Below are 27,854 nucleotides of genomic sequence, written 5' to 3'. Positions count from 1 at the left end.
TTTGGGGGAGGGGGAGAGATTGTCAGGGGTCCTGGGACAAGGTGGCCCTTGGGAACATACCCATGTGCAGAAGCCTTGAGATTGACAGCACCAGGACGAGGGGCTGGGCTGGGGGACTAGAGAGAAACCGACTTTATTGAGCTGGCTGCAAAACCCTGTTCCCTTTGGTCTCAGCGCCCAGGTGCCTGGCAGGATGGGATGGGCTCCTGTTGCCAGCCACAGGCAAAGCACTGGATTAGAGGAGCCCGCTGTCACCCAGCCCCATGAATCTGGCACTGGCAGCTGCAGCTGGCACTGGTTGGCTTAGGTCCCCATGTCGGCTGGAGAACTCCTTGCTGCTACAAGGGTGGCAGACCCTTCCCGCTCACAGCTCAATAGCACTGAGATAATCCTCGCTGTCTGAGGCCTGGAGGTAGCTGGGCGGGCAGGCGGGGCAGGGCAGCTCGTGGAGTCTCCGTCCCAGCGCCAGGTCGGCAGGGGACAGCTCCTGGCCCTTGCACATGACGTAGAGGAAGTAGTGGAAGTCAGTGCCGTAGGTGGAGTGGCGCAGGGACCAGCCGTAGGCGGGCTGGGCGTAGTGGCGCTTGCGGAAGTGCGGCTGGGCGAAGGTGATGGAGATGAAACGGCCTCCCGGCCGCAAGACTCTGCTGACCTGTGAGGAAAAGGTTAAAGGGGACAAGGTCAAGGCTTCCCCTGCACTCTGCCAGGTTGCCCTCCCGGGCAGGAACCTCTCCAAATCCAGGGAACCCCTCCCCTCCCCGCCAGTGCATCCCTCCAACCCAGCGGCTGCTCCAGGAGTGTGCAGAAAAGGGGTCACCTCCCATCTTGCTACAGATCTCAGGCGATGCAGGGAGAGGGGAGCTGATCCCCAGTTTCAGGGCATCTGCTGCTCACCACAGGGGTCAGGAAAGAATTTCCTCCACCCCACCGGCAGCAGAGCGCAGCTGGGCAGCAAAGGGTGAAGCAGCGGCCGGCCCCCACCCCGAAAGGAGGTGGGGGGATGTTACAGGATCTAGCAGATTCCAGCCTGCACTGTCCTTGGCCCCCTTCTGCTGCCTACTCCCTGCTGCTGGAGCTGGCATTGGTTGCCATCAGCCCTGGCTTCTCCTGCAGCCGAGAGACCATGCTTGGCCTCCTCCACCTGCCCTGCACCCCTGCAGGGGCCGACCCCCTCCCTGCTCACATGGGAAAGGCTCGCTGCACGGAAGATGATTTTATCCAACAGCAGAAAAGATGCAGCACGAGCCTTGGCCGGGCTTGGGGCTGCAGCTCCCAGAGCCCCCAAACGAGGAAACCAGCTGCAGCCCCCTAGGAGCCCCAGGTGCAACTGCTCCGACAGGGCGGGGGGGGGGGGGGGAAATCTCCTTTGTCTTTTCTCAGGACTCTTGTGCATGTCCAGCACAGACGAGGGTAGAGCTACCCCACCTCCACGGGCAGCAGGACCCCATGCCACCACTCCTCCCCCCACAAGGCAACAGCCCCAGGATCCGCGCTCCCCCCCCCCCAAGCGGTTGTTTGCCCCCCTCCCAGCCTCCCACTGTGCTTGCCCCGCCAGAACATTCCTGAGCTGCGCTAGAAAACACACTGTCCAAGGTACGGGGTGTTTGAAGCAGAGAGGACTTGACCCTTTTAATCATCATTTTCTCCTCACTGGAACTAAGCTCTTGCTAATAGGATGGAAAAGAACATCAATTTTCTTGCTTGGCTTTATCCAATGTCAAAGGCATTTACGGCCAGCGCCGGCGTGCTCAGCATGCTAACGGCGCTGCGTGGTATGAGCAGCCAGCGTTGGCGGCCTCCCTGCACTCTGCCACACAGCTCCTCCCAGCGCAGCCTGATGGGGAGGGCACGGCGCAGAGCCGGGAACTCCCCCGCACTCGGCTGCCTGGGCCCCTGACAGGTGGGGACCGACGGCCCTTCATCTCCCATGACTCACCCTTAGCCAAAGGGCTACAGAGCCGGGGAGCTGCTGCTGCAGTCCTTGCCGAATGCTGGGGGTGGGGAGGGGGCTCTGCAGCGGGCGGGCAGGGGCTGGACCGCTCACGCAGGGCAGGGTGGGATCTCTGTGGCAGGGTAAAAGCAATACAGGGGACGGTATCTCCCGCGGACACCATTTGTCCATCGTTTGACGCAGGGAGGAATCCAGAGCTGGTGCCACAGGCAACGCAGGGGCTATTAGTCCAGAAAATGCAGCAGCTGGGCTCCTCTGATCAGAGAGGGAGGAGGCCGAGGTTGAGCCCTGGGAGATAGAGCTAACCAGGGCCCACCTGGGATGGTCACAGCATCGTAGGGCAGAAGGGCCAGCCCTGGGCTTCCCAGGTCGGTGCTGTGGCAGATTTTCCAACCACATGCAATAGCTTTGGGGACCACGTGCTATGAAGTTGATGTACCGCTGGGGGCCAGGAACCACAGGCAACTCCAGGGGCAGGGTTCCCACAGCTCCTCCAGGAACGAAAACCAGATGGGGATGATTAAGGTGAATCACTCAGGTTATAAACACCTGCAGAGAGGTCAGTTCCCACCCCCCCGGCCGGTGGTTCAGACTGGGTCTCCACAGAGCAACAGACAAGGAAAGAGTTTAGGAGATAAATAGGCTGCATTTAAACTGACTCAAGGGCTTCGTTTTGTTTCTGCAAACGGACAGGGACCTTCTGTCCCCGGGGAGCCCCAACCTCTCTGGAAGGGTTGGGGAGATTTTGACTTACCAGGGCCCCATAAGACAGATGGGTGACCTCGCCCAAGCGTCAGCCCACGGCGAAGCACTTTGATTGGTTTTAGGAGGTTTTTACCGTAAGAATAAAGGTGTTTGTTCAGAAGAGCCGGGGGTAACTTGTAACTGCTGGCAACACACTGCTCATAGCCCTGGGAGAGGAAGGAAGCCCAGGGATTGGCCTTTAGGCGGAGCGGCTTGCTGGGGACATTGCAGTGTACGGCACGGAGCTGTGCAGCCGTAAACCCCTGGCCCCCGCTCAGAAGGGAGTGGAACACAGGTCCCTGCCTGGGAACACAGGTCCAGAGACAGCTGACGACTGGGGACCTGAGACGTGGCTGGGAATTCCTGGAGAAGACCAAGGAGGGTGGGGGCAGAGGGGAATACTGGTGCAGTTACCCTGAAACCCAGGACAGGTGCTACTGGCCAGCACAGCCATTGGCTCTAGCAACACAAGTGAGCACTCTGGTCCCGCTCGCTCAGGCACAGTGGCCTTCCCTAGTACTCTGGCCCATGGGCCCAGGCACTGCCCCCGGGAAAGACTGGAGCCCCCGCTCTACACTTGGCCAGCGCTCTGAACCTCAAAGGCTTAAACAGACATCAGCCCCCCTCCCAGAGGGTCCCTTCCGCTGGGCCGAGAGAGGGGGCCAGGCTGCATGGCTGGGGGTTGATGGGGCACACAAGCCCCGCCCTTTGCTACCCACATGGGGCAGAGGGAGGTTATTTCTGCATCCTCCCCTTCAGTGTAAGCAGATGCCCCTCGCTGATGCCCAGAGACCCAGCCCCCAGCAGGGACCCAGCCCTTCACTCCTGAATGAGGTTCTCTCTCTATGGATGAGAGGCCCCTCTCTGGGGCTACCAGCCTCACAACTAGGGCAAGTGGCGAGAGCCCCCATCACCTCTCAGCGGAGAGAGAGTCCATAACCCGACACCCGGGACACAGACAGGATGCTACAGGGAGACACTGCTTCCCTGGCCAGCCTGCACCCAGCAGTCTGCTCCTCCTTCCCTGGGTGAGATGGGCCATGAAAAGCCCCAGTGCAGAGAGTTCGGCAGCGAGGGGCAGATGCTAGGGGCCAGCCCCACTCATACAAGGCAGCAGATCACACACACAGAGTGATCAGGCAAGAGCCCCCCTCCCGCTTCTCGTCCCAGCAGCTGGGGAGGGGGAGGGGGCAATAGGATGTTTAAATTACCTGCCCTAGATGGGCCCCCCGAAGCAGAAAGGCCCGAACGCCTACCCCAAGGGGCAGCGTCTGGGGCACTTGGTGGGGGAAAGGAGTCTGTGCACAGAGCTAGGGCTCTGGAAGATCAGGTCTACATGAGCTGCAGTGACCAACTCCCACCCCCTCCACACCAATCCCCCTTAGGTGGGGGGCAGAAAGCCCAGATTCCAGCAGTGGGTAACAGGAGGCAAGGGATGGTGCACGCATTGAAGTCAGGCCCCTCAGGAGAGCTGCACGGGCTCAGAACTAGGCTGGAGAAGGCTCAGGGGCCGGAGCTCAATTCTCTGCACTGGCGACCGGAGGGCCGTGCCCTTTGACTCATGCTCAGCGCCGCACGGGGCAGCTCCAGGGACCCAGCAGGACCCCACGTAGCCTTCACTGCCTTCTCCAAGAGAGCTGGAGCCGGGATTCTCGTTCCTCGGGAGCCTGGGGTGGCTGCATAGACCACGTCCCTCCACAGGGAATGTCCCCTCTCCAGGCACTGGGAGCCCATAGCAGGGATTGCGCCATTCAGAACGCGGCCAGGGTGAGGGGCCCAACTGGGGCAAACCCAGGACACGGCCCAGGAGCTGGGAACCAGAGCTGACCAAGCCCCATAAGCCACCTGGGCCTGCACCCACGGAGCTGGGGAGAATAACCAGACAACGGAAGAGCTAATCACAGCCCTTGCTCCTCCATTTCCCTGCCCAGGGGCAGCTGGGCCTGCCAGTCCCTATGCCCTCACCACGTGAACAGCCCGGCAGGGTTCCTGTTTTGCAGAAGGGCTGGAGTGCCAGGAGCCAGCCGCTTCTGACCTCACCTGGCCAGCAAACAGTCATGTTCACCCAGCAGGACCTGGACTGCCTGAGAGCCAGTGTGACCACGCCCCTAGAACCAGCTCCGACCCAGCGCCAGGGCATGGGGCTAGGAGAATCTGCCCCTTAAGCCACACCTGGGACCCCTGCTCCCAGACACGCCCCACCCAATTCTGCTCAGCGGAGGGTGGAAAAGGAGCTGTGAAAGCCCCAATCTGCATGAGGCAGGTCTGGGTGCTGCTGGTCACTGCCACCAGCCTGGTTCCACCCCCCGTCCCCCAATTCCTGCTCCGGGGCAATGAAAGGGGGTTAGTAGCCTGAAAAACACTGAGGATGCACCAGCCCGCCAGGCAGTGGTCTGTCCTCAGCACAGCCAGCTGGGGCCAGCACCCCGGTGCCAATCACTCAATCGCAGGAGGTGTTGAGCTGGCCCGGAGGGTTTACAGCCACCCAGGGTCAGCTCAGGGAGCCGGGGTCCCCCCTGAGCGGGAAGCAGCACCTCCAGAGGGTGGGAAAAGCAGCCCCCTGCCCAGGTGAACTGCCAAGCGACACCTGCCGGCCTGGCCCACTTGCCCGGGCGCCTCCAGAGCGGAGAGCAAGAGCTGCTGCCCCCGCTGGGGCTGGAACAAGCTCAGCTCCTCTGTGGAGCGGACAGAAGGGGACACAACACACGCTCACCCGTGGGCCCTCCTCTCTTCAGAAGGTCCTTCCCAGGCCTCCGAGCCCCACAGCGGGTCATCGTCCAGCGAGTTACACTGCTACCGCCAGACTCGATCAGCCCAGGGGCCCGGCTAGTCTGATCTTCTGCCTCCAAGGGGGGCAGGAAACGTCAGGCCCAGATTCCCCAATGTATTTAGGCACCAAACTCGCACTGAAATCCGTGGGAGTTTGGTGCCTAAATACCTTTGGGGACCTGGGCCCCTGCGCTTTCCCTGTTAAAATCCAGCAGCACCATGAACATGGACAGAGCTGCGGTCTGGTGCAAAAGTCATTAGAGTGGGCTCCCAGCACCAGGCCAAAATCTTCCCCCATCAGGTTGCTACGGCTGTTTCCTCAATACCCAGAGCTGCCGGGGGGGGGGGGGGGGGAGGGGGGGCGGCAGGAGAGAGAGGGGGGGTCCCTGCTGAGAGCAGGCTCGCTGGGGAAGGAAGGGTCTGGGCCCATCACACACCAGGTGGGATCCGTCTCCTGCTGTGAAATCTCCAGTTAAGAGAGGACTAATGGCTGTTGCTAAGAGACGGCTTCACAGAACTTTATCCACCAGTAGCGGCTGCAGAGCGGCTCTGGGGAGATGGGCAGGAGAAGAAGCATCTGCTTCCAAGAGGCCCCCAGGCTCCCTCGCCGTCCCCTACTAGCACAGCAGGATGTGATCACTCCCTAGCACAACTCACAGGGGCCGCTAGGCGCTCCAGCTACATGAACCGTCCTCCCCCAGCACTGCCTCTGCTCCCCAATCCCAACCCAGAGCCCCCTCTTCCAGCCCTGGGTCCCAGTGCCCCATAATCTCTACCCACAGCCAATCCAGCCCTGGGCTCCCCACACACCCAGCTCTGCCAATTCTTCTCTCGTTTGGTGTCTGTCCCCTCCTCCCACTCCCCCCACCCAGCGGGGAGCTGGTGCCCCGGGGACCCTCACGCACCCTGGGCTCTGAATGCAGGACCCAGGGTCCACAGATCTGCCACTAGCTAGGTGGCTTCTGCAATGGGAATGCAAAGAGGGAAGGCACTGCCTTGGAGAGGAGTATGGGGTGAAGGGCACAAGAGCCCCTGTGCACAGGCAGGGGAGGCATGAAACTCCACGTGCCCTGGTGAACACCAGGGTCTGTACATGTTCACGGGTGTGTGCGCTGACGTGTTTCATACACAGCCTGCCAAGTCACACCTGTGCAGGTCTGCGCTCCCCCTGCAGCCGTCACCATGCGTGTTCACGCAGCGCCAGGGTGCCGGGTGGATGTGCACATGCACACATCCCCTATGTTCGCTGGGAAGGGCTGGGGCGGCCGCCCATAATCTCGTTACAGCGAGAGCCCAGCGCTGCTCCCTAAGAGGATTAGAGCTGCCAGTTGGACAGTCATGAGAGAGACGCTGCTCAGAATCAAGCGGAGGCTGGCATAATACGGGTTTCCAGGTCATCAGTCCAGCGGCCCTACCGCATGGGGTCTGCCTAGAGGGAGGGCAGTGCCCCCTGGCCAGTACTTTAGTGTCCACACATGCAACAGGGTGGAAAGAGGAGCAGAGGAATTTGCTCTCTCATAACAGTGGGGGGAGGAGGAAAGCAATCATGCACTGACAGCGCCACGCCAGCCCTGCCTGCTGCCCTCCAGCGGCCTCCAGCCCTAAGCCCCTTCACTAGGGCAAGAGAGTTAGGGCAGGGGGTGTGAATCGGGGAGGAGTTTGCAGTCGGACATGGCTGTAAAAGGGCCAATGGGATTGGGGACGGAGCACGCCCAGAGCTCCCGTGCAGGAGCTGAGGGGACTGGTTCTCCCTACACCGCTGCAGGGAGACGCCCCCTATGCTGCTAAGCCCAGCTCTGCCCCCCACCCCAGAGCCGTCCTGTCCCAGAGCAGGGTGCACAAAGCCCCCGTCTCCAGCCACCCCACCTCGAACGCTGCTTCGCCCAAGTCTAAGCCAGAGAGGGTGCAGGGAGTTCAGAGCCCCACGGGGCCGGAGGGACTGAGGTCAGAGTGAAGGTTACAAGAGCTTAACTTGGTCGACTGACAGCTGCAGACAGCACCACCAGCCCCAACCTCCACCCAGGCCTCGCTGGGAAGCCAGCATCACCGCCAGCCAGGATGAGAGTGGGAGCAGAGACGGGCACAGATCAGAGCACGGCTCAGCATCACCCGCATGACTCCCACTGCCCCTAGCACCAGGGGGCAGCCCCAGCCCCATGGCAAGTGGCCCAGGGCTGGTGGGGAAACAGGCAGCAGGCAAGTGAAGGGCAAACCACAGAGGGCAAGGATTATTCAGGGCCAATGGAGAAGCTGAAGCAGCCGGCTGGCCAGGGAGCCCCACGGTTTGAGATAATCAGACCAGACTGGGCTGGAGCAAGAGAGCCTGCCCCAGGGAAAGGGGCCAGGTGAGACCCCTGTTCCCAGCAACTCCCTGCCCACACCCACGATTCCCAGTGGGGTGGGCAGAGTCTGCAGGATCCTCTCGTCCCAGAGAACTAGCTGGGGGTAGACGAGGGGGCCCGTGGTGTCCCTGGAACCCCCCTTTGCTTAGCAACAGGGATGCCCCAAGTCTTCCCTCCCCACGCCCAGCCATCATGCAGGTGACTGCTACTGCCTCTAGGGCAGACGGGACAGGGAGCATCACCCTCCTAGAGCTCCATGGGGAGGCAGAGGTCACCCCATCTCTCCCACCCCCTTGGCTCCCCTCCTTCTGAATGACACATAGGAGCCAGCGGGGGAGGGGGGATAGGACACAGGCCTCCCGCCATGTCACGCACCGCCTGGTTAGCCACAGCCAGGCAGTGATTACAGGGGGGAGAGCAGGGGAAAGCCCCAGGGCAGGGATGGGTTGGAGAGAGCACGGGGCTGTTTCAAGCTGAGCAGAAGGCCAGGCTCTTTCCCAACCCCTCTGGTCCAGGGTGAGTCACCCAGGGGAGCCCTGAGCCCTGAGCAAGTTCCCCATGGAGGTAGCCTCACGGAGCAGGCCTGGACATGGTGCAGCAAGACATCCCCGAGCAGAACAGGTAGGAGGGGGGAGAGCCTGGCCCAGGAGGAACCCAGCCCAGGGAGAGAGAAACCAGTGAAAGTAAAAGGCCAAGCAGAGGATGAGAGCAGGTGGGGGAGTGGGAGGGTGGAAGGAACTTCCCATCCCTGTGGGCAACACGACCAGAGCCAGTGATCCCCAGTGCCCCACCCTGGTGAGTTGAATCAGCTTCCTGCTGGTGCAGCCACATCTCCCCATAGCGCCAATTAATAATAGGCTGGAGGCATCACCCGTCCCCATGGTAACACCACTGCCCAGTCAATACCGACAAGGGTTTCCACGGGCAACCAGGAGAACAAGCCAGGCAGATAGATCTCCCTCTGCAAGGGGGGTCCCCAGCTAAAGATCGAAGTGCAGGAATCAAAGGGGGTGGGGATGGGATCTGGCTTCTAATACTTCCCGGTTCTGTGCCTAGTCCCCAGGTTCCCTTGACTCAGGAGGAAGAACCCAGGGGGCCCAATGGCAGTGACCCTGCCTGGGGCAAGGTTGCTTAGGGCCCAACCCCTCTTGCTATCCCCTCAGCCTAGAGGACCATGATCCCCCGAGCAATGTGGCACAGTTAAAACAGGAGGAACCCCACTCAGTCTCACCCCCAGGCCAAGGGAGAGGCCTTCCAAGCATTTTAGCCAGTCTGGCTCCAGCGGTCTCAATCAAAGGGCCCAGCCCTTCCCTAGGGGACGATGCCAGGCCGGATCCATCCGCAGCTGGGGAACACTGGGGCTCCCAGACCTTCACTGAATCGTCTGCATTACAACAGCATGGGGGACATTTTTTAAGAAAAAAAAAAAATTGAAGACTTAGGCTTGGTCTACACTTAAAGCATGGCCTAGCCAGGTCGGTCAGGGGAGTGAAAAAAGCCACAGCGCCGACCGCCGCCGCAATGCCAACCCAACCCGTGGAGATGCAGCCATGCCGATAGAAGAATGAGCTAATGGCATTCAGGGAAGGGGTGTTCCTATATGGGCAGAAAAACTCCTGTCAGCGTACACTGGGTCTACAGTAGCGGCTAGGCCAACATAGGCTCTGTAGTGTAGACACCGCCTCGCTTTACCCACTCCGTCTGGAAACCTGGTAGGGCTGAAAGCGTTAATCTCGGGAGGCAAGAGGCATGGCTGGGTTGTTGGTTCCAATGAATGATCAGAGACTGTCAAGACATGGATGGAATTGCCTGGGAGAGTTAATGGAAAGCCAAGGACCAGACAGGAACTTATAAGGAGCGGCAGGTAGGGGAAGGAGGACATGCAGACCCATCCTGAGTAACTGGAACCAGAAGGTGGAGGTGTTCGGCGCGGGTATAAGAACTGGCTACCGGTGAGGGGAAGATGAGATGCTGGATGCTTTGGGCTACAGAGGCAGGTAACGCTGCAGCAAGGTAAAGCTGACATGCACGTCTTTTCCATCCTAACCTCAGGACCTTACCAAAATATTTATTAGTCAGCTGGAATACAGCGTGTGTGTTGTGAAAAAGCCGTTTTGCAAAGAGACAGAACATCTGCGCCTTGCATTGTTGCCAAAGGAGTAAAGTCTTGCTGCACAATGAGACACAGGAATGCTTTAGCCAGTGCACCAGTATCATAAGAACTTAAGAATGGCCCTACTGGGTCAGGGCAAAGGTCCATCTAGCCCAGTATCCTGTCTTCTGACCGTGGTCAATGCCAGGTGCTTCAGAGGGAATGAACAGAACAGGGAATCATCAAGTGGTCCATCCCCTGTTGCCATTCCCAGCTTTTGGCAAACAGAGGCTAGGGCCACCATTCCTGCCCATCCAGGCTAATAGCCATTGATGGACCTATCCTCCATGATCAGGGTAGCGAGACCGTGGGGCTGACTTTCATAAGAAGTGCTGGCCGAGGGCCTAGCGCCATATGGGCTGCCTTCCCGGAAAGGCCACGCTAGCCCTGTGGATCAGTGACACACGCAGACCTCACAACAGAGCAGGGACCCATGGTGCTGAGTGCTGCACAGACCGCGAGAGGCCATTCCTGACCCAGAGAGTTTACAGCCTCCTTGGACAACAGGTGGGAGGGGAAGTGACTTGCCCAGGGTCAGACAGCAGGGCCGAGGTGGGAAGAGAATCCAGGTCTCTGGAGCCCCAGTGCAATGCCCCCTATACCAGACCTTCCCTGGGAGGAGATTCCCCAGCCAGCTCCATCATCCTGGCAGGCAGTTCCCCTGACACACAACCAGAGCTCCCCCACCCCGGCTCTTGCTCCCCCACAAGGCAGAGTGAAGCCAAGCTCTCATCACCTGCACCAACAGCCAGGCAGGGACTGCTGCCCCATGGCCACTGCCAGCTTCCCAGGCGGCACTCGCCCAAACCCAACATCAAAGGGCGAGCCACTGAAAGGATTTGCAGGCAACAGGCTCTGCGGCCACATCACCATGGCAACCCTGATGAGTCATTGTACTGGGGAGGAACAGGGAAGAGGAATTTCACACCCTTAACAGTCCTGAAACTGCAGAGTTAACTCTTTCCAAGGAGCCAGTCCCAGCCATGGGACCACGCCCAGCCCCAGGCCCAATCTGCAGCCCCCTCTGCCCTCCCAGCCCTGGGGTCCCCCCTCCCCAGCTCCGCCGGTGCCCCTCTGTGCCAATCTGCAGCCCCCTCTGCCCTCCCAGCCCTGGGGTCCCCCCTCCCCAGCTCCGCCAGTGCCCCTCTGTGCCAATCTGCAGCCCCCTCTGCCGTCCCTGCCCTGGGCTCCCCCCTCCCCAGCTCCACCTGTGCCCGCCTCTGCCATCCCAGCCCTGAGCTCCCCCCTCCCAGCTCTGCCCGTGCCCCCCTGTGCCAATCTGCAGCCCCCTCTGCCCTCCCAGCCCTAGGCTCCCCCCCTTCCCAGCTCCACCAGTGCCCCTCTGTGCCAATCTGCAGCCCCCTCTGCCATCCCAGCTCTGCTGAAGCCGCTCAATCTTGACCCACAGTTCCCCCCACCCGATTTTGCCTTCCTGGTGTTGTCTTCAGAGATGCCCATCTGGCAGTTTTGTGGACCAACATCCCTGCCCTGCCAAAGCCAGCTATCTCTGAAAGACCAGCAAGGAACGCAAGAGCATCTCCCCTCCCCAACCTCACGACACAGCCCCGGGGCAGAGCAGGATCACCAGTGACCTCTGGGCCAAGCCACGGACACTGCATTCACTCCAGTGTCTCACTGCTCAGCAGTTCGCGGGGAGGGGGGGAAAATGACTGGGATGTGCCCCGGTGTCTGGGGAGACGCTGTGGTGGAAGAGCTCTGTATGGAGAGCGTGGGTGGGGAGGAGTCACTAGCACCCCCATTTGGGGAGAGGCAGCTCCCCCAGACCCATAGATCAGAGCGTAGACTTGAGCCACGACCTGACCCCAATGCCGCTTGGCTCCCACCTGGACACGGGCCCAGGGCTGGGCCGACTCTGCCCCTGGCTTTGGAGCAGTCAGGCAGCCGGGGCCGTTCTCCTGGGGGTGGAAGGGATGTTCAGTCCCAGCTTTGTCACACATCCACATGGCACGTCCACCACGCCTGGCAAGCTTTAACACACGGGCCCCTTCACAGCCGGGCCTTCCCCAGCAAGCCTGGCGGAGCCGCACTCCGGAGACAGGGCCTCGCCCTTCGAGGGCACCTGATTGCCTATTCCCACCGAGGCCAGCCATTACCGCCAGATGCTTGCACGAGCCGGTGTCAGGGTCTCAGCACCGGGGACACAAGTCCACGTCCCAGCTGGGCCCAAGTCTGGTCCTACCCTGCCCTGACTGCCACAAGGGGATCAGAGCCTCTAATGACCTCGGAGTCCTGCCCACTCACCTCCTTCAGCACCTGGTCCAGCAGCGCTGTGGTCTCGGGCGACACGTTCCAGGGGTCCGTCTCCGCCACCATCATGGAATCCAGCGTGCCCTTCTCCAGAACCACGTCGAAGGTGCCGTCTGGGAAGGCCAAGTCCCGAGCGTCCATCACCACCCACTGCAGGCCCGGGCACTGGGCGTAGCGGGCTCGCATGCCCGTGATGCACACTGGAGAGTAGTCAATGCTGGTGACATCTGTGTAGCCAAGCTGGAACAGGTCGGCGCTCAGGGCGCTGTTTCCACAGCCTGCAAAAAGGAGGATGGCCAGGTGAGAGCCAGCCAACGCTAGGGTGACCAGACACCAAGTGTGAAAAATCGGGACAGGGGTGGGGGGTAATAGGAGCCTATATAAGAAAAAGACCCAAAAATCGGGACTGTCCCTATAAAATCGGGACATCTGGTCACCCTAGCCAACGCAGATGGGTCCATGAACCACAGGGGTGGTTCTGTGGCCCCAAGCAGAGCCCCGGGTGTTTCACAGCTGGGGAGTAAAAGCCAGCTGCCCCAGCCAGCTCAGTTGGCTGTTAACTCTGGAACCTACAGAAGACTATTCAAATGTCAGTGTTAACTGTTTCAGGGCCAGTCATTTTAGCAGCAAGATCCAGCTAATGCACTTTCCCCACTGTCAGTGGATGCAGGGGCAGATCCGGAGGCAAAGGGGCTGCCGTTTGCTGGGGTGCTGACCTAGGAGCTCAAGCCCTGGTCACACACAGTATCAAGTCCAGTGGGGGATGAGAGGTTGAGACTTTCCCACTGCCCCCGCCCAGCAGCCTCCCACCCCCCCAGGTAAGCTGGGGAGCGCAGAGGAGTCTGGTCTGACTGTCTGTTGTCACAGCTAATCGGCAAACCCCGTGATTTCCTTTCACTGCAGTTGGCACACAAGGTCCTCTCTGCAGCAAGCTCTGGGCCTGCCTCCTCGCCCCGCAATGTGCTGCAGAAGAGACAGAGCACTCAGACCGACAGGGCCCCAGCCTGGGGTGTGGGCCCAAACCCCAAAAAAACGGCTTCCAACCTGACAGGGGAAGCTGGATATCAAATGTAGTAACCTCCATTTTTGTGGGGCTCACCAAAAAGGCCTGGGTGCCCCCTGCTGGCTCTGCAGCTGTCATTACACAATTGTCCTCTCTGGAGCCACATGCAAGCCACACGCATCCAGACCGCCTGCTGGGTCTATGAAAAGGACAGCCTCAGGCCCAGCGTGGAGCCTCCCGTGTCCCAAACCTCAGCTGGGGCTCCCACTCCTCCCCATCATCAGGATGGGCCTGGCTAGTCTCATGCAGACGAGGGCCAGGAACAGGGAAAGAGGGGCCAGAATTTAAATCTTGACTAAGGCCTGGAGTCCAGCAATGCACCCAAGGGGCCAGCAGCTGGTCTCCTCCAGTTCTGCTTTGCGACTCCAAGAGCAGTCAGTTCTGGGACGGCGAGGGAAGGGGAGGGGTGCAGTGGGGTCGTATTAACTTACAGACAAAGCTGCACTTAATGAGCAGTTTGCAAATTCCATTTTAATGTCATGGGCGCTGCCTCTCCCGTGCGCCCACATGCGTGGGCAGGTGTGCCCGGGCAGAGGGGCCCTGTGCTCCATCCCACATGGCAACTGGGGACACAGATCCCAGCCCTGCTGAACTCTGTTCTCCACGGGCAGCCCGGCCAATTTCACCCTGGACTAGAGGGGTTTGGCCAGGAACCCAGCACCAGAGAACCAGGGAAGAGGGAGCAAGATTCTGCCCTGCCCTACTCCGGGTTGGGCAGGTGAGAGACTCCGGTTTGGGATTTACGGGGACCAGCCCATGTCAGAGTGGTCTGGGGCAAGGAGGGCACTTGGGGCACCACAAACAGCGGAACTGGATCCTCTGGTGACATGGAAGGGACTTGCCCGTCCCTGCCACGCCCTGGGCTTCAGACACCAGCACTAGTAACACGGGTTCTGAGTGTGCTACTCACAGGGAGATGGGGCATGAGCAGGGTGTTAAGGGCAACTCTCCCCACAGCACCGTACTGCTCCCTCCCAATACCAGGCTGGGGTGCAGACACAGGGCAGCTCCCCCCCGCCCCATACCGGTCTAGGGTGCAGACACAGGGCAGTTCTCCCAGTGGCCCAGCACTCCCCCAAAGCCAGGCGGGGGTGCAGAGATGGGGCACCCCCCAGCCGCCAAGGTCTTTACATGGTTTCTCTGACAGCCGAGTCCCAGTGCTGGATGCGGCCAGTCGGTGGGTCCCTACACCCCTCCCAGGCTCCCCGTTCCTGCCCCCCTGCCCGCCCCTTGAGCTGTGTGGGGAGCCACCCACCAGGGAGGGATGCGGCTGGGATGCAGAGGGCCACTGGCCAGCGAGCAGATTACTGCAGCCTGGCACCATCTGGCAGGGCTTAACCGATGGGGGGGGGGGGGAGGGGAAGGAGCATCTGCGAATCTCTAGCGCATGCGAGGCAGAGCAGGGAAGGGAACGGGCTGTCCACGCTCCCAAGGGAGCTCCCCAGCCAGCCCCACAGGGGTACATGGGAGGCTGAGGGGGGAGAGCCTGGCACCGCCCTGCAGCAAAGGCAACTGGGACAGCCAAGCCTTGGCCAAGTGCCCTCAGACCAGGGGTTGGGAAAGCTTCCAAGCCAAGCCTCATGCAGGGGTGGCAGCTAGGCCATGGCAGGTGTAGCCCTGGGTGTCTCCCCACCGTAGAACCCCCCTCCCCAAGGCTCCCTGCCTGCTCCAGACCGGGTGAGGCACTCCCTTCCCTATCCGGATGGGGCCTGGCCTAGCACACTCAACCCCACCCCCAGGCTTGGCCCCGGCCCCCACCCCACACCTGTGGGCTCCCCTCCTACCTTTCCTGAGCAGCCCTCAGCCCCAGGGGGGATTTGGCTGCTATTAATCACAGATCGCATAGATTGATCCTGTTAGGGGATCAGGCGATTAGACCCGGTTAATCCGAACCTGCTCGGAAACTCGGGGAAAACTCCGGATTAAGGAGGCACCAGGTTAAAAGCTGCAGCAGCAGCAGCCAGATCAGAGATGGATAAAGCCCCAGGTGGAATTAAATGAAGCTTTGACTCCTCTCCTCCCCGCTAAATCCCCCAGATGGACTTCCCTTGCGGCCTGCGGGGGGATCTGGTTAATTTGCGGGAGAAGAACCATGCTCAGGACAGCGAGGGGGTCGGGCTGGAGAGGCCGGATGCAGTGGGCATTGTCCAGCCCCCGCCATCACCCCCAGAGGCTTTACAAACCAAGACACAAGTGCCCCATGTCACTCCCGGGGAGCAGGTTTATAAGAACAGGAGCTGCCACACTGGGTCAGACCATGGGTCATCTTGCCCTGCTTCCTATCTCCATCCACAGCCAGTATCAGAGATGCAGGGGGACTGGACAGAACATGTCTTCCCTTCCTGGCAGTCAGAGGTTTAGGGGTGCCCCGGGCATTGGATGGCAACCCTGAACCTTGGCTAGCAGCCATTGACGGGCTTATCCTCCATGAACTTGTCTAGGTTTTTTGAACCCAGTTCTACTGTTGGCCTTCACAACATCCCCTGGCAAGGAGTTCCACAGGTGAATAGTGCATTGATTCCCCAAACAGAGGCACGGATTGGCCAAAATGACCAGGTTCCCCACCCTAGGTGAGGCTGCGCTCTCCTGCTATTGGACAGCGAGGCCAGAAGGGAATCACCTCCGGCCACCCTCCCGCAGAGAGACGGGCCATAGAGTGCACCCAGCGCTCCCCGCACCCAACCCACCCATCTCTTCTAGACAGAGATACCTGGTCTTGGGGCGAAGGCTTCAAGTGATGGAGAATTCCCCCCCCCCGCACTGACTTCGCCCCCCCGGTTAGCTAACGTTAGCACTTAGCCTTAGGAAGTGCCGACCAAACCCAGGCTGCTGATACTATTGTGATAGGCAGCAACAAAGTGTCTCAGTCTTTCCTTGTGCTCCCCCATCGATCCGTGTCCACTCGTCATCCCTCGTCTTCTACTTCAATCGCAAGCTCTTTGGGGCAGGGACCATCGTTGGTACAGTTCCGATTGCCACGGAGGCCTGGTGCGTGACCAGGGCTCCAAGGTGCTGGGGTTAGAAAAATAAGGATGTGTTGGAAATTCATGCCCAGATGCCAGGGCCGGGCTTTAAAAACATTCAACCATCCCGCCCTGTGCATTGTCATGTCATGCGGGTCGCCCCCTCTGCCACACAACTGCCTTCACCAGGGAAATCTGGGGGGTTCCAGCCTCCTCTTCCAGGCTCTGTGCTTTGTACTCGGGATTAGCAGATGTTGTGTTGGCCAAGACCCCCGGGCTTCTCAGCCCTTTGTCCAGGTGTCCTAACAGCTCCTTGTTGTTAACTGGATCAAGCCAAGGTTTCCACCCAGTTCAGTTATCAGCCAGCGAATCCCTCCTGAGCCCTCGCCCCTTGTTTGCGAGGGGCCTTGCTGGCTCAGACGTGTTCTGGTCAGAGCCCTTGTGCTCATCTCAACAGCTGGCCCAAGCGCCACCAGGTGCGGCTGGGAAATCAGTCGTCCCTCTTCCGGCCAGCCCACGGCAGTTGTGGGAGAATTCGACCTTCACAGCAGGAGTCAGCGGTTTGCTGCATCGGGTCCAGTCATGCCCCAGACATCCCTGAGTCACAAGCCTGCAAGGGCTGCCCCCACTCAGGTCTCACCTCCAGCCAAGCAGCAAAGACCCCCTTGCTAGACATGCCCAGCACCCGGGCCCCGATGCTCGGTGGGTCGCCGCTCAGCTAGTCAGTAGGTCACCCCCACTGCTGGGTCATTCCCAAGTGCTCAGCCATCCTGCATGAACGGCAGCACCGATCTTCTGTTCCACTTTTCCTCCATTCCGCCTCCTGCAGCTTGGGCCGGATGAGGGAGGCTGGCCCAGTGATCAGAGCACCAGCCCGGAACCTAGGAGACCTGGGTTCTAGACCCTGCTCTTCCAGACGTCTTGTGGGCCTTTGGCCCTGTCTCAATTCCCAGACTGCAACGGGGGGATGAAAGCCCTGCCGGGCCTCACAGGGGTGACAGGAGGGTAAATAGACGAGTGTGCAGCCCTGTGACTACGCTGCCTCCGAAGATGCTAACAAAACCAGTGCGCCGGCTCCACCATGCTATGGGGACGGCAGCGACGGTACCGCGTTCGAGCAAGTCCCGGATACCGAGGTGCCGGCTTCTCCATTTGGAAGCAGCCGTAGCACATTGCGCCGGGGGCTCTCGCAAACCCCACCGGCTGTGCCCGATGGCGCATCCTTGTCGTAGGCGCTGCAGGCCACCAACGTTCTCCTCCCATTAGAGACGGTGCAGTCGCCTCTCAGCTCCCCAAAGGCCAGCCGAGCTTTCGTAGCTCCCCCTGAAGCATAGCGTTCCCTCTAGATGCGAGATACGGGCCAGGCTGGTTCCCTCGGGGTCTGTCTACACTGCAATAAAACAACCCGTGTCAGCTGACTTGAGCTGGGGCTGCGGGGCTATACAACTGCAGTGTGGACGCTGGGGCTTGGGCACTGGGACCCCACGAGGCAATTTTAGAACCCTGTGAGGCCAAGTCAGCCAGCACGGGCTGGCCACGGCGGTTTCTTTGCGGTATAGACGGATCTTCAAAGATGTTATTGCCCAGAATAAAAGGCACCGGCAACAGCCCTGGATACCCTCCCTCAATGCAGTCGGCGCACACGGATTGTCAGCAAACTCACCGGCCAAGGTGAGGGACGTGTAGCATAAACTGACGTGCAACTCCGTGATACGCAGGCAGCGCGTGCCGGCCGGCTCCTCCATGGCTGTTCTCAGGTCAAGCCCATGGTTCGCAGCGGGTTGTCACGAGCAAGGACCGTGCTCTCGGTCAAAGCCCTTTCGGGCCTGTCTACATTGTAGTGCAAGCCCAGGGTTAGCAGAACTCGACCTAGCAGAGCCTGGGCTTGAGCATCTAAACGCGTTTGCAACCCCAGGTCAGGAAGGATTGAACCTGGGTCCCCACCTGGGGCTCCAGCATCAACACTGCATTTTGCAGGCCTGAGTCCAACTCCCACAACTGAGACTTCCCAGCACCCTCCCAGAACACACCCTCTTTAGCCCTCGGTTCATGGGGCAGTGCGGGAAAACTTTACTGTCCAAACCTGACTCTCCAGAGGACACAGAAGGCCGACCCGTGGTATTTTTTTAGCAGACCCCCAGAGCATGAGTTCAGTGCGGCTGCATCGACGCTGTAAAATAAATAAATAAAATAGGGCTTGAAACCCAGGCCCCAGTTTGAGTCAGGCACAAACCCTCCACCCCCGTGGTGTCCTGGGACCCCGGATTGGTGCGATTTGCATGTAAATGGAAGGGGGCTTAGGCTTGAGCCGGAGTTCAAACCCTGGACTCATGCTGCCGTGTAGACGTACTCGGAGGGGCCACAGGAGGAATTCTTCCCACTTGGAGGGGAGACGATTCCTCAGTCGCCACCAGAAAATGCCTTGAATGGTACTGCACAGAAGCCTCTGGATGGGAACCCAGAGCTCACCCTTACCAGCACTTTGCTTTTCCATTGCCCTTGGCACCCGCAGAGCTCCAAGCCCTTCACAAAGGAGGCCAGTATCATTTCCGGGGGGGGGGGGGGAAACAGGGACAGAGTCACTGAAGTGTCACAAGCCCTTAGCCCCATCTTCCACCCTGACCACCCAGGAAGGTGGGGAGGTTTCGGACGCTCTGCCTGGTCCGTCCCATTGGAGTGGCGGGGGAGGGACGGCCCCATATAAAGCCAGACCGATGAGTGTCTCTAGGGACTTCCTCGCAGCTCAGCCTGGCGCTGGTCTGCTCCAAATGCCAGGGCTCTAGGAAGTGCAGGGAAGAGCGCCCAAGGGAGCGCCTGGCCCTGGCCTTCATCCTGTCACCGCAGAGAAAGGGCGGGGGGGACGATTAAAGTGGGGTGAACTGGGAGCCAACATTTCCAGTGGCCTGAGAAGAGGGACCCTGGAGGAGGTCCGAGCCCCCAGCTGCTAGGGGTGGTGCTGGACACCTCTCCCGGAGGAAGATGGTGGGAACTGCAGCAGACCCTGAGCACATTGGGTGGAGGGGCCACAGGACAGATTGGGGACCAGCCCTGGGTAAGTGATCCTAGGCTGGGGAGACCCATCCCTCATGCAGGGCTTCAGGGCCTCTGCCAAACCCCATTCCTCCCTTGAGCAGAGAGCCCACAAGGGAGAGCCCCGCTGCTCAGTCCCGGCCCTGCCTGGAGTAAGCTCAGACCTAGCCAGCAGCAGGAGACAGCTCCCACCACGCAGCCCAGGTGGAGCCCAGCCCCCGCAGAGCAATCCCAGCTTGGCTTGGGCTAAGCGAGCCCTCGGATCCCCGCTGCCAGGCCCCGCTCACACCAGGCACAGGTGCGGCAGCTCTAGCGCAGTGACAATACCCGGGGGCCACAAGAGCAGTGAACTTCCCTCCCATGGAGGTTCCCGTCCCGCATGCCATGGGCGGAGTCAGAACTCCTGGGTTCGCGCCCAGAGGGATGAGTGTGAAGCCCGGCTAGGCACAGCACCCACCGGGACCCGGCTGGGGATCTCAGGCAGAAACTCCCAGGCATCCCCACAGCTCTTGGGTGCAACAGACAGGAGTTTCATTAGCAAAGCATGCTGGGAAAGAGCAGCGGGTTTTCCCCCAGAGATGCTCAAGGGGAGGCAGGGAAGAGGGGCCAGAGACCGAGGAGGACACGCCACGCCGCACAAGGAGACCAGCAGAGGGATCACAATCCCAGACACCCCCAGCAGAGCAGTGGGTCCCCCTAGGGTGGGTTTGCAGAAGGGCTTGGAGCCCCAAACAGACCCACTGCTGCAGTGAGCCCAGCAGGCTTTGCCCTGGGATGCAGCCCTGGCCCTAAGCCAGCTCACAGGGGCAGCCCCAATAGCCCAGGGCCTCCCCCACCCCGAGCCTGGCACTCGCTGGCAACAGGGCCCGGAAGTGAGAGGCTGGCAGCGTCCAGCACCCTCAGTGCTGCTTGAAAGGGCCATGCTGCCCCCTGGTGGCGCTCAGGAGGAATTGGCAGTTACTAGTTTTCTAGAGGTTCCCTCTGCAGCAGAAATTCAGGGGTCTCCAATGCACCCCCTGCTGCCAAGGTCACCCTGGAATAAGGGGGCCCTCGATGGCCTCGCAGACGGATACAGTGTACACACACAGGCTGCAGCTCTGTGGAATGGGGTGCTCAGGCTGCAGGCCAGAGGCCTGCTCTCCCCATCGAGTCTTGCGGGGGACAGGGGAATAAGGGGTGGGCTGGCACATATGGACGTCACCTTGGAGGGATAAGCTACAAAGCCGAGCTGGCATCTTACAGCCCCTTTGCTCCACAAACAGCTTCCTCCCTGGGACTAGGATCTGCACTAGCCCCAAACCACTCACTCGCCCTGCTGGGCCAGTGGCCAGGCTCAGGACCTAATGGACATCAGCAACGGGTGCGGCTGAGCCAGAGCTGGGCACGGCATGTCCTTGGCTACACTTGGAGCCACACCACCCTCCTGCAGGCGTTACTGACACCCACTGGCAGCAAGGGGCATTTCCTGTAGCATAGATCAGGGACTGACTAGCCAGATAGAGCAGGGGCTGTGGAAAACCCAGGGATGGGGGAGGAGTGGGGGGGTTAGAACACACCCACACCATCTCAGGACATGTAGGAACATAGGCCACATTAGCCCTAGGCGAGCTATGGTTTTAAATGGAGTTTGGATCTTAGCATGAGTGACAGGCCCAAAGCATGTGACCAAAACCAAAGAAATTGTGAGAAAGAAGGACTGTGTGTTAAAGGCATAGGGGCCCTTTGGAATAGCCGCATTCCCCTATTTAGTCCTGTTGCTTAGCCCAAACCTTAAAGAAAACATGGCTAATTGGGCACCAGGCGCAGTGAATGAATTGGTTAGAAATGCTTAGTGCAGTAGTCAGGGACAAAATATGACAAAGTGAGAGAAGGGGAAAAACCTTGACGGGCAGAGTGCAGCCCTAAACTGCTTCAACTGCCCTTAGCTAAGGCCCAACCACCAGCAAAGACATCGCTCATTTGGTAGCAAGCTTTTCGAGTAGTCAGAGCTTTTCCTTGTCCCTCTGGGGGAAGATGTCTCCTGGGCCTGACCTGGTTGGAGTAGTTGGGCGGACGCTTATCACTGTATCGTATGTATCAGAGGGGCTAACAGGAGTTTTGTGAGGAATTTCTCCAGGTGAAGGAGGAGCAATTACGTGGAGAAAGTAAATAAGGAAGTGTTATTTACTCCTTCTCATAACACAAGAACTAGGGGTCACCAAATGAAATGAATAGGCAACAGGTTTAAAAACAAACAGAGAGGGAGTATTTCTTCACACACGCACAGGCAAACTGTAGAACTCCTTGCCGGAGAATGTTGTGAAGGCGAAAACTATCACAGGGATCAAAAAAGAACTAGGTAAGTCCATGGAGGATAGGTCCATCAACGGCTATTAGCCAGGATGGGCAGGGATGGCGTCCGTAGTCTTTTTGTCAGAAGCTGGGAATGGGCAACAGGGGATGGATCACTTGATTACCTGTTCTATTCATTCCCGCTGGGGCACCTGGGATCACTTACTGTTGGAAGACAGGATACTGGGCTGGATGGACCTTTGGTCTGACCCACTATGGCCGTTCTTATGTTGCCGGTGGTAGAATACAAGGGTGAATCTGATTCTGTTGATATTTTGGATGTAACCAGTGACAAGTGCCCTTTGGACGAATAAAGGAATGCTTGTGTGGAAACCGAGTCGTGGTAAAATCTTAATAAATTTACCAGGGAAATTTCCAACAGGCTGCAGTGGGGTCAGCTCTCAGCAGCTAACCAGAGTGGGAGGCACATTTGAGTCAGTAGGGGGCACTCTCCTCTCCGGGTAAGTGCAGACCCCGCTATGCCTCCTCACTGAGTTCACTACAACCCCCCTCAGAAGCAGCCAGTTACTTCCCCAGACAGAGGGAAAGACCAATCCACATTCTCCCCTGCCCATCCTGCAGCACTCAGCCCCAGAAAGGCCACCTTCAAGGACCACCGACTCAAAGAGACCTTCCCACATGGCCCAGGCAGAGGTCACCGCACACAGCCCAGGCCTTCCCTACAGCCGCTGGGAGGGAATCCAGATGAAACCTGCCACTGATCCTGTGTTCCCAGCCCCTCGGCGCAGCTGCCGCCTATCGCTGACAACAGCAGCTGCTCACGCTCCAGTAGCTTCCCCCTCCGCGCCTTGACATGCCCAGCCCAGGGTGGAGATGTGCATGGGGTAAAGGGCTGATGCTCTGCTCAGGCTCCCCCTACAATCCCAGAGCCACTGGATTTCTCTACTGCAATGAAACAGTTAACAACAGTAACACTCAGCACATCATTAGGCTCCAGAGGTAACAATCCTGGAGATGAGAGGGGGCAGGTCAGGGGTCTCAGCACTTTCCTTCCTAACTGCCAGCAGGCTCAGGTAGATGAGGCGACCCCAGTGCCAGGTTCTCAAGGCGACTTCCCAGGAAGATAGGTCTAACTTCCCCCGGCACCGAGCTCAGTGGGACTGGGGCCTCTAGGCACTACCTCAGTCTACAGGTGTCTCCATCCCAGCCCTGTCACTGGGCATCAGCTGCAGGATCACACCGGCAAGCGTGTCACCACTGTCCTCCTCTGGCCGCACTGTGTCTGCCCCAACGACACCAATCCAGCTCCTCGGCCGGGGGCCCGGGGACATGCCAGAGCCCGACATGGTTAAAACATGCTTCAGTCTCATGGCACAGGCATGTCTGAGCCATATTTTAGCCACGTCTGAGTCCCAGGGCCCAGCACAGTTCAAGGGTGCAGCACTCTCCAGGAACATCCACTCTACAGAGCTAGATCCAGGTCCCCCACTAAGGGAGCCTTTCCTAGGGCAGACCAGTCCCCCAAGGGAGGACTGCAGCTCACCGAGAATATAAGCCCCACGTTACCGCGACTCAGGGAGGCACGCTTCGCAGAGAAGGAAGGCACCGTCAGGGTTTTGTTTATGGAGAACCTCCAATCAACCGAAAGCGCAGGGCGGGGGGGGAGGGAAGGCATCCTAGTGCCCAGGGATTTCCCTACATCCCCCCTGAATTTCCCCAACACCCCTCCGTCCAGTTTTGTGAACTAGTTACATGCAGTGTTGCCAATTTAGGGATTGTTTGGAAATCTGAATTGAAATTGAAACATTAATACCCACTTTAAAAGCATAGACAGTGTATGATAAAGTGTGTATCTGAAAAAGTAGAATAGATTTGAAGAGTGTGAACATAGACCAGCTTCCTTCTACAGCTGTAATTTTTATGGCAATGTCGGTGCATTCATTTCGGTGATGTTGGCCAACCTAGTCATTTCAAATGAGGATTTGTAAGCAAAGTCTAAATGATCTGTCCCTGACAGCTAGTGATGGGCTGGGGGGAAAGGCTTCAGGACCAGGTTGTATTTACATTCACACCTAATCTACCTAGGTACCCAGCAAACGGAGCTGTGTTGCCCAAGTGATAGATTTTGGCTTGGGTTACAAATCACTTGAATGCGGGGGCGTAAATGAAATGTTGTTTCAGAGTAGCAGCCGTGTTAGTCTGTATCCGCAAAAAGAAGAACAGGAGTACTTGTGGCACCTTAGAGACTAACAAATTTATTAGAGCATAAGTTTTCATGGACTACAGCCCACTTCTTCGGATGCTTGTAAGAGTAAAGGGCAGTAGAACTGTCCTTAGCCTGTGCTGATTGAGGGCATCAAGAGAGGGTGGGGACAGGTGTTTTGCTTGATGGTCTGCCTGAGTCACAAGTACTATTTGACCTGCCCCTCTCCACTGTTTAAAGACAGAGCTGATTAGGCTCCATAGAGAGTCTTTTGTTTTGTGAAGTGACCACTGCAGCTGAAATCACTGATAACCAAGTCTAAGCGCTTAGTCCCGCTGTGGGACAGTGTTTCTGTGGAAGGGACGGCCCAGACTGCACTAGCAGTGAGGTTTCCCCACTGAGAGCTGAAATCACTGAGAGCTGGGTGGAACCTCAAGAAATCAACTCGCAGAGGTCACAGTGGCAGGTGGCAGCAGAAAATGACGGCACAGGGCCATTGGCAACCGAGCAATGGAGTGAACGGTGGCACAACGAACAACAGTGGCCAGAGTGAACAGTGACCAGCTGGAGGAACAAGCAAGGTGCTTTCTTGCCCCCCACCTGGGAGGTGAACTCATGTGAAAACATCTCTGAACTCTGAGTCTCCACTGACCAAGGACAACACTGGTGAGTGTTAATGAGGCTGTTAAGAATGCTGGAGACACAACACAGTTCGTGTGAACAAACATGGCTGTGGCATCATACTTTCTATTTAAGCAAGAGATAACACTGGCCTTCAGTTTGTAGTGTGTGGTAAGTGCATTGTCACTTGTTCATCCTGAAGTTGAATACTGGTTCCGAACAAGACCAGCAAATGCTCACTATCTTTCTGCAAGAAACTCAAATGATTGGCTAGAAGCATATGGTACAACAGTGAAAGACTCAACAGTTGAAAAAGTGAAGAATTCTCTCACCACATTCAAAAAATTTGTATACACGGCTGATGAATGCACCGATGCAAATGGGCATCAAGTATTAAGCCATTGTGTACGTTATCTTGAGGTCAGTGGTAGGCCACTAGATGCATTTCTAGATGTTCAAGTTATAGAAGACACATCAGCTGCATCTGTGACAACCCACATCTTAGAAGAGTTAAATGCTTGTCAACTGGACGCCAAACAGACGGCTGCTTGTGCATTTGATTGAGCTGCAAACTTCTCTGGAAGACATGGTGGAGTACAAGCTTTGCTCAGAGAAAAGTGTAACCCTAATCTCTCCTATACACACTGCAGAGGCCATCTACTCCAACTAGCACTAGTATGAGCTGCAGACTCTTCAAAAGACATTTTAAAAAAAGCTATACATTTAATGTCTTCTTTATATTCTTCTTTCAGCAAGAGTCCAAAAAGACTCTATATTGGAAAATACAGAATATACACTGGGACTGAAGTTCAAATTAGTCCAACCTGGGAAAACCCTCTGGCTTTCTCATGAGCGATCCTTGGCTGCGGTCTTAAAATTACTCCAGCTGTTATTACTGGCTTTGGAAAGTATCTACCAAGATGGGATGGATCTAAGTAGTGAGGCTGGTGGATTACTTTTGCTACTATGTTCAGAGAGACTATTGCCGTTCTCTCTCTCTCTCTCTCTTGTAAGTCTACTGTTGAAACCACTTGGGTCATTACACAGTGCCATCCAGGCGTCTGCTACAACAGTAGTAGATCTTTGTCCAGCAATAGAAGCTACATTTGGATCAGAGAGATATCCATTGAAAAAGTACTGCAAGAAGCAAAGTTTCAGTCCCAAAGTTGACTAATGAAGGATTCAATATAAATGCCTTAAGTGAAGAAGACAAGAAGGGTTTGTTAAGACAACTGAAAAAGCACAGACTTGATTCTTAAAAATCTACAACAGCGACTTCAAGATTCTATTCAACCTCTCTGTAGCTTTTGCAGAGCCCTGTCTTATAAAACACTGACAGTTGAGTGGAGTGAAGCACTACCAGCAATGGGGCTCCCATGTGCTCAGGTCAGGTCAGAATAGAGAATTTGAACACAGAGTGGAATATCATACGACGAATTAATGAAGATTTGACTTCAACTTCTTTTTATCATCCCTAGTGGCTTGACCGGACCTTTATGCTGTGTTTCCTGGGATGAAAGAAGTAGGAATTCATCTCTTGCTACTCCCAGTCACAACAGCTACAGTTGAGCGTTTTTTCATTATTTAATAGAATTTTGAGTTCTGAAAGAAGTCACTTTCTGCCTGAGCATGTGAATGAACTAATGCACATATCAATTGAAGGAATAGAAGTACCAGACAGACAAGAAGCCAAAGATGAACATGTTGCATTCAAGAAGTTCATTACTAGAGTGGTGCAAAATTATAACAAGAAACCAAGAAGGATGCAGATGTCGTGCTTCATAGAAGGCTTGAGTAGCCAACTTTAATTTGTGTGATGGTTTTAAAACACAAGTTAAATCTAATAAAATGGTCACAAAACATTTTTTCAGTTTTTATTATGGTGCCATATGTAGTAAGTGAAGGCAACATAGTAAAGGCCTAATGAAGGCCCAGTATGAGGCCTGAACCAAACTAAAGTAATGGTCAAGGCTTTGCTAGCATAGAAAGCAAAGTTAAGCTGTGAGCAAAAGGCAGGCCCCGCTCACAGAAGTTGGCAAGGAAAGGGCTGATGTTGCAGAAATACATATTCATTTAGCATAGTTACAGTATAAACATGGTACCAAGACATACCATACCGGAACATACCATACCGGAACATTCCACAGATAACAGGGAACAGACCGACCCATCCCAATGACAGGGGCAAAAGGGTAAAATGATGGATAGAGTTGTTTTGATCGAACCAACAGGTACAAGGTGCGAGGCGGCACCTTACTGCATAGAGGGGTTGTACCTTGCTATGTAGAGGGGTTGCACCTCAATACGTCAGGAGTGATGTGTAACTTGTTTGTACCTGTGTATAAGAATGTGTCCCTGGGGTGGTGTCTTTGTCCGGCCACGGGGGCAGTGGAAAGTCCCGCCACTGAGCCGGGTCCTTGCCAAGAGGCACTTTTCTCGTAGTATGCCCTGAATTAGGCTTAGAAACCTACAAGGAACTGCAATTGTGTCCGAGATCGCAATAAACCTGGCCGAGGTGCCTTTGTACCTTACTAGACTCTGTGGTTATTGGGGGTTCTCGTCGGGTCTGCTGTGTCAGCTATCTGCGCAGAGCTGGGGCAGCACACAGAGGGAACACAAGCACGCAGCCGAGTGATATCAACAGGAGAAAGCAGAAGCACCACACCGGTAGCCTCTCACAACACCATACAGCCCACCTTCACCCTCACGGTCTCACCCCCATCGGCCCTGACCCCCATTTCAATTCCTAGGGAAGACACTGCTAGTGCTGGATAGTGGAAACACGTCATCCCAGGCGGGGACCCCCAGCACAAGTCCACCACCAAGATCCAGCCCCGTAGGGGGAAAGAGCCCGGGGTGCCCCTAACCCAGCACCAGGCTCCGGTGAGGCTGAGGGGGATTCCCCAGGGGGTTTCACTTACCCAGCACCAGGATCCGGTCCCCCGGGCGCAGCTCCGCCTCCAGCTGCTCGCGGAAGCAGGATAAGCCCCCAAACCACTCAGCCGGAGCAGCCCCCACCTCCCGGTACCGCGAGTCCCAGAAGCACCGGTCCCGGTACCGGACGTTAGAGTCCGGCAGCCACGGAAGGTCCATGCTCCCGGAGCGCGGTGATACCTGTATGAGGGCGGGGCCATCGATAAGGGGGCGGGGCCGATCCGCAACTGGTCGCTGAAACCAAACCTGCCGCCTGCCACGTGTTTCCCCACAAACCACGTGGAACTTCCGGGCCGGGTTTGGTGCAACGCTGAAAACATTCCGTCCGGAAACTAACCCCCTTCCCCCCCCCCGCCGCCCCAGTGGGCAGGACGAGCCCTTGGGAGTGGACCCTGTGTGACGACTCCCAGGGGACAGAAGGAGGCGATGTTTCCCCCGGGGACCCCCTCCAGAGCCCCCCTCCGTGCCCTGTGTCACCATCCCCCGTCCCTTCTGTCACCCCCATGCACTACTTAACCCACC

The 27,854-nt window shown here is 57.6% G+C and overlaps 1 protein-coding gene across 1 annotated transcript; it reads right to left on the bottom strand.

Annotated features, from left to right (window-relative positions):
• Positions 1–109: 109 nt before the first annotated feature.
• EEF1AKMT4 (EEF1A lysine methyltransferase 4) lies at positions 110–27,600 on the bottom strand. Its single transcript, XM_005284065.4, has 3 exons — positions 27,320–27,600; positions 12,221–12,504; positions 110–652 (listed from the first exon to the last, which is right to left on the bottom strand). Exons 1-3 carry the CDS (start codon positions 27,489–27,491, stop codon positions 365–367), a joined length of 744 nt encoding a protein of 247 aa, XP_005284122.1. The 5' UTR covers positions 27,492–27,600; the 3' UTR covers positions 110–364.
• Between the last annotated feature and the right edge of the window lie 254 nt (positions 27,601–27,854).

Source organism: Chrysemys picta, chromosome 9 (genome assembly GCF_011386835.1).
Source record: "Chrysemys picta bellii isolate R12L10 chromosome 9, ASM1138683v2, whole genome shotgun sequence".
Lineage (NCBI taxonomy): Eukaryota > Metazoa > Chordata > Testudines > Emydidae > Chrysemys > Chrysemys picta.
The sequence above is the reverse complement of the archived record's forward strand: the minus strand, read 5'-3'. Positions and strand labels throughout refer to the sequence as shown.